This window comes from Pteropus vampyrus, unplaced genomic scaffold (assembly GCF_000151845.1).
Source record: "Pteropus vampyrus isolate Shadow unplaced genomic scaffold, Pvam_2.0 Scaffold1895, whole genome shotgun sequence".
In the NCBI taxonomy this organism is placed as follows: Eukaryota; Metazoa; Chordata; class Mammalia; order Chiroptera; family Pteropodidae; genus Pteropus; species Pteropus vampyrus.
Genome location: NW_011890676.1, coordinates 8,599 through 10,146, shown reverse-complemented (window position 1 = coordinate 10,146; position 1,548 = coordinate 8,599). Strand labels below are relative to the sequence as shown.

General features: G+C 52.4%; 1 protein-coding gene across 1 annotated transcript in view; it reads left to right on the top strand.

The window, feature by feature from the left end:
* LOC105310292 (leucine-rich single-pass membrane protein 1-like) overlaps window positions 1-1,438 on the top strand; it is a gene marked incomplete at its 5' end in the record, with an annotated part of 3,126 nt that extends 1,688 nt beyond the window's left edge. Inside the window, one exon of the mRNA XM_023526659.1 lies at window positions 840-1,438. Within this exon, the coding sequence (XP_023382427.1) occupies window positions 840-970 (131 nt within the window). The remainder of the gene's footprint in view (window positions 1-839) is intronic.
* Window positions 1,439-1,548: the final 110 nt, after the last annotated feature.

Sequence of the window (1,548 nt, the reverse complement as noted above, 5' to 3'; positions counted from 1 at the left end):
GTGGCATCTCTGCCGTGCGATGCGGCAGAGCTCAGTTGAAACCCTTCCCTCGTGTCTTGGATCATAATTCATTCAACGTCATGTTTCAGATGTGGCGGAGAGGCAGCTTCTGGGCAGCAATCTGTCCCCAGTTCGGAAGGTGACGCTCTGTCATCGAATTTACCTCCCCGTGTTAGTTTATTGGCTAAGCCCAATGGCGTGTTACTAATATTGTTAGTTTCTGAAACATACCTTGGAAAAAACTTGCCTGAAATGGAAATGATTAGAAGTCCACATACTAAGTACTGATTCTGCGTTTAATTTCTTGGAAAATTTAACTCCGATAAGCAGACCTCAGAGTGTTCCATTCCCCCAGTTACTCTACGGCAGGGATCTGCCTATTTTGCAGATTTTGTCTGTCTGCTATCAGGGTGGTCTGAGGAGAATTAACACACATACAGTATGGGCTGGTAATTCAGAGCCAGCGGAGCTGTGCCACATAGGCTGGAGCCCCCAACATCACTGTTGGCTCATCAGCGTGAGCCAGCATGACAGTGACGTCTCTGGGGTTACTCAGACACGCTGGCAGGGTTTTTCTTTTCTTTCTTTCTTTTTTTTTTTTTTTGCTTGCTCCTAGCAATGTCTTTCTCAGCCAAAATCTGTGCGGAGCTGCCAACGGTTGTACAGGCTGACCGGCACCAAGAGGCTGCAAAGATAATTCTCTTGGTGGTGACCTCAGCCCTCGGCAGCCTCCCTCCCGGGGCTCTGGGCCGCGTGGGCTGTTGGAGCAGGGTGCCTGCCCAGAGTCCCACGGAACACGCTGGGAACCCGTGTGACGCGGTCTGTTTTCCGTTTTGAAGTTCAGACTGGGAACAAGATGGATGACGTGTCAAGAAGACTGACAGCTGAGGGAAAGGACATCGACGACCTTAAGAAAATCAACAGCATGATCGTCAAGCGACTCAGCCAACTGGACGCCAAACGGAACTAGACAGACGACCTTCCGAGAGCGACCGTGAGCCCCTGGGTGTGCGCAGGGCTGGGGCCCGAGCCCCAGCATTACGGCAGCGACTGACTGTCTGGGTAGAACCTCACCCTGGGGCCAGCTCTGCTCCGGGGACAGAAGCAACTCCAAGGCCCGGGGTGCCGGGACCGTGGCCGAAAGGGGCTCATTGTATGGTGGGGTCTTTCAGCTTTCATGGGGTGACGGGTGGCTGCCATGGAGGAGAACCAACGGTGAGCAAGAGAACTTGGTTCCTTACAAACACACAACTTCTCTTACAAAAGATCCCTTGTCACCAGAGGCAGGTCGCTGTGCCAGTGAGGTTTGTGGCACCTCCTACACCTTTAGAAACTCCCCTCAAAGGCCTAAGGAATCCACCGAGTGACATTATTTGCATTTGGGGGAACCAGATGATAGATCGTCTTTTCAATAAAAGATTTTGCTCAGGTGATTAAATCTGGACTCTTTTTCCCAGGGACAGGGGACACGTGGGCTTCAGAGCCGGTTACCTCCTGGTCATTGGTGGTAGCGGCCATGTGTACGGGGTGGGGAGGGGTCACGAGAGA